We start from the raw sequence: 3,813 nt of genomic DNA, 5'->3' as shown, positions 1-3,813 counted from the left end.
GCCTCACCCTCTCGTCTCTCTCGCCTCCACCCTCTGTCTCGCTCACCCTCTGTCTCGCTCACCCTCTCTCTCGTTCACCCTCACTCTCTCTTCTCGCCTACCTCTCTGCCCCCCCCCTCTCTCAGCTGGCCATAAAGCAGGGCAGGAAGAAGCGGCCGGTGCAGGAGGCCAGGTTTGACTACTACAGCTTGGATCAGGAGAGAGAGGGGAACGATGACACTGAGCTCAGGGAGGATGAGCTGTCTAACATCATAGAAATCTACGACTTCCCCACCGAGTTCAAGACTGAAGACCTGGTCAAATCCTTCCAGGCCTACCAGTACGTACCAGCCTTTGCTGTCTTTTTACGAGTCCTGAGGTTCAGTCAAATCTCATTCCAACCTAGTTCCTATCAATACACAGCGACGTTCCGTCTCGTCGAGGGGTAGCCGACGCTCCGTCTCGTCGAGGGTAGCCGACGCTCCGTCTCGTCGAGGGCAGCCGACGTTCCGTCTCGTCGAGGGGCAGCCGAGTTCCGTCTCGTCGAGGGCAGCCGACGTTCCGTCTCGTCGAGGGCAGCCGAAGCTCCGTCTCGTCGAGGGGCAGCCGAAGCTCCGTCTCGTCGAGGGGCAGCCGAAGCTCCGTCTCGTCGAGGGGCAGCCGAAGCTCCGTCTCGTCGAGGGGCAGCCGACGTCCGCTCGTCGAGGGGCAGCCGAAGCTCCGTCTCGTCGAGGGGCAGCCGAAGCTCCGTCTCGTCGAGGGGCAGCCGAAGCTCCGTCTCGTCGAGGGCAGCCGAAGCTCCGTCTCGTCGAGGGTCAGCCGAAGCTCCGCTCGTCGAGGGGCAGCCGACGTTCCGTCTCGTCGAGGGGAGCCGAAGCTCCGTCTCGTCGAGGGGCAGCCGAAGCTCCGTCTCGTCGAGGGGCAGCCGAAGCTCCGTCTCGTCGAGGGGCAGCCGACGTTCCGTCTCGTCGAGGGCAGCCGACGTTCCGTCTCGTCGAGGGGCAGCCGAAGCTCCGTCTCGTCGAGGGGCAGCCGAAGCTCCGTCTCGTCGAGGGGCAGCCGAAGCCCGTCTCGTCGAGGGCAGCCGAGCTCCGTCTCGTCGAGGGCAGCCGAAGCTCCGTCTCGTCGAGGGGCAGCCGAAGCTCCGTCTCGTCGAGGGGCAGCCGAAGCTCCGTCTCGTCGAGGGGCAGCCGAAGCTCCGTCTCGTCGAGGGCAGCCGAGCTCCGTCTCGTCGAGGGCAGCCGACGCTCCGTCTCGTCGAGGGGCAGCCGACGTTCCGTCTCGTCGAGGGGCAGCCGACGTTCCGTCTCGTCGAGGGGCAGCCGAAGCTCCGTCTCGTCGAGGGGCAGCCGACGTTCCGTCTCGTCGAGGGGTAGCCGAAGCTCCGTCTCGTCGAGGCAGCCGAAGCTCCGTCTCGTCGAGGGGCAGCCGAAGCTCCGTCTCGTCGAGGGCAGCCGACGTTCCGTCTCGTCGAGGGGTAGCCGAAGCTCCGTCTCGTCGAGGGGCAGCCGAAGCTCCGTCTCGTCGAGGGTAGCCGAAGCTCCGTCTCGTCGAGGGGCAGCCGAAGCTCCGTCTCGTCGAGGGGCAGCGAAGCTCCGTCTCGTCGAGGGGCAGCCGAAGCTCCGTGCTCGTCCGGGGCAGCCGATGCATTCTCTCTTTTGTGTGTGTGTGTGTGTGTGTGTGTGTAGGCAGAGAGGCTTCGACATCCAGTTTGTGGACGATACACACGCCCTGGCTCTCTTCAACAGCCCCATAGCAGGTGAGTCACACAGCTTTTATAAAGGAAAGGAAAAGCCATAGACTCTGGTAGCTCTCCGACACAATCATTTATTCACACACCTCATCACAGGTGAGCTACACCTGACCACAGGGGAGGGATACAGCTGAACATGTTTCATACCTTGTCAAAAACACAGCGTGTCTCTCTTCTGTCAAACTTTACTGAAGATGTTTGGATGGTCAAATGAAGTAGTGGTCAACGTGTTTTAATAGTGGAGCTGACTTAGCTGTCTTCTCAATCAACACTCAAGTCAACATCTGAGGTAAACATTTAGCAACTGAATTCTCTCTCTTTCTGTCTGTTCACGTGGGTTATTGTGCACGTGTGTGTGTGTGTGCGCGCGTGTGTGTTTGTCAGCTCGGGAAGCTCTGAGGACCAAGCACCCGCTGTTGAAGGTCAGGTCTCTGGCTAAAGCCTCCGTCACCACCAGGGCCAAGGCTCGCAGCTGCTCAGGTACTGACTATCCTTTCTTTCATTCATCTGTCCATCCTTTCCTTTATCCTCCATCATCTGACTCRGAGTATTTCTGGAACTCCTTCATCTTTGACCTGTTCTCTCTTCGTCTGTCTGTGTCTGTCTGTGTCTGTATGTGTCTGTCTGTCTGTCTGTCTGTCTGTCTGTCTGTCTGTCTGTCTGTCTCCTGTATTGTCTGTCTGTCTGTCTCCTGTATTCTCTCTCTCATTTCTCCCGTATTCTCTCTCTCATTTCTCCTGTATTCTCTCTCTCTCATATCTCCTGTATTCTCTCTCTCTCATATCTCATTTTACATTTACATTTTAGTCATTTAGCAGACACTCTTATCCAGAGCGACTTACAGTAGAGTGCATACATTTTATTAKATTTTTACATACTGAGACAAGGATATCCCTACCGGCCAAGAGCAGACGCTCTTATCCAGAGCGACTTACAGTAGAGTGCATACATTTTATTACATTTTTTTACATACTGAGACAAGGATATCCCTACCGGCCAAACCCTCCCTACCGGCCAAACCCTCCCTAACCCGGACGACGCTATGCCAATTGTGCGTCGCCCCACGGATCTCCTGTATTCTCTCTCTCATTTCTCCTGTATTCTCTCTCTCATTTCTCCTGTATTCTCTCTCTCATTTCTCCTGTATTCTCTCTCTCTCATATCTCCTGTATTCTCTCTCTCTCATATCTCCTGTATTCTCTCTCCTTCACCCCATTTCATTCTCTTCCTTGATTTCTTGTCACCTGTTGTGTATTCTTTGTCCTTCTTCCTTGCTTTCTTTTACTTTCTTTGCCCCCCCCCTCCTTTCTCTTTCATTCCCTCAACACTCTCCCCCTCTCCTCCAGACTACCTGCTCCCTACTAAGGAGCGTCCCCAGACCAGTGCAGTGTTGGCCCGCAGGCTGGTGATGGGGGCGCTGGGCGTCAAGAGTCCCCAGAGCAAAGAGCACCGTGAAGCAGAGAGAAAAAAACTGCAAGATGCCAAAGGTACGTGATTTAAAGGGGCAATCTGGAATTCAYGAAATAATAACAACAGAGGTGACCCCGCCACTTGTTTTAGTAAACGGCTGAGGGATGGGGCTTGAGAAATGTAACCACTCTCCAATTCATAGACAGCTATTTATGCAAGGACTGTCCATCCATGACATCGGGAGAAGAGATAGACTGATCGTTTTAACCATCTGTGACATCGGAGTGATCGTTTTAAACCATCCGTGACGTCGGACTGATCGTTTTAACCATCCGTGACATCGGACTGATCGTTTTAACCATCCGTGACGTCGGACTGATCGTTTAACCATCCGTGACGTCGGACTGATCGTTTTAACCATCCGTGACTCGGACTGATCGTTTTAACAATCCGTGACGTCGGACTGATCGTTTTAACCATATTTTGAAGCATTACGGTGCATTCAGAAAGTATTCAGATCCCTTGACTTTTTCAACATTTTGTTACGTTACAGCCTTTTTCTAAAATGTGTATATATAAAAAAACAAAAATCATCAATTTATTCAATTTGCAAAAATGTTTAAAAAAAATGCATTGTAATTATGGGGTGTTGTTTATAGATCTATTTTTAA

The 3,813-nt window shown here is 53.8% G+C and overlaps 1 protein-coding gene across 3 annotated transcripts in view; it reads left to right on the top strand.

Annotated features, from left to right (window-relative positions):
• Positions 1-3,813, top strand: part of r3hcc1l (R3H domain and coiled-coil containing 1-like) — an 18,899-nt gene that overhangs the window by 6,386 nt on the left and 8,700 nt on the right. For all 3 annotated transcript variants that reach the window (XM_024135690.2, XM_024135689.2, XM_024135688.2), the window contains exons 3-6: positions 126-319; positions 1,668-1,738; positions 2,117-2,212; positions 3,079-3,219. In XM_024135690.2, the coding sequence (XP_023991458.1) occupies positions 126-319; positions 1,668-1,738; positions 2,117-2,212; positions 3,079-3,219 (502 nt within the window). The remainder of the gene's footprint in view (positions 1-125; positions 320-1,667; positions 1,739-2,116; positions 2,213-3,078; positions 3,220-3,813) is intronic.

Source organism: Salvelinus sp. IW2-2015, unplaced genomic scaffold, assembly GCF_002910315.2.
Source record: "Salvelinus sp. IW2-2015 unplaced genomic scaffold, ASM291031v2 Un_scaffold560, whole genome shotgun sequence".
Taxonomy (NCBI): domain Eukaryota; kingdom Metazoa; phylum Chordata; class Actinopteri; order Salmoniformes; family Salmonidae; genus Salvelinus; species Salvelinus sp. IW2-2015.
This window is presented reverse-complemented; position numbering and strand designations above follow the sequence as displayed.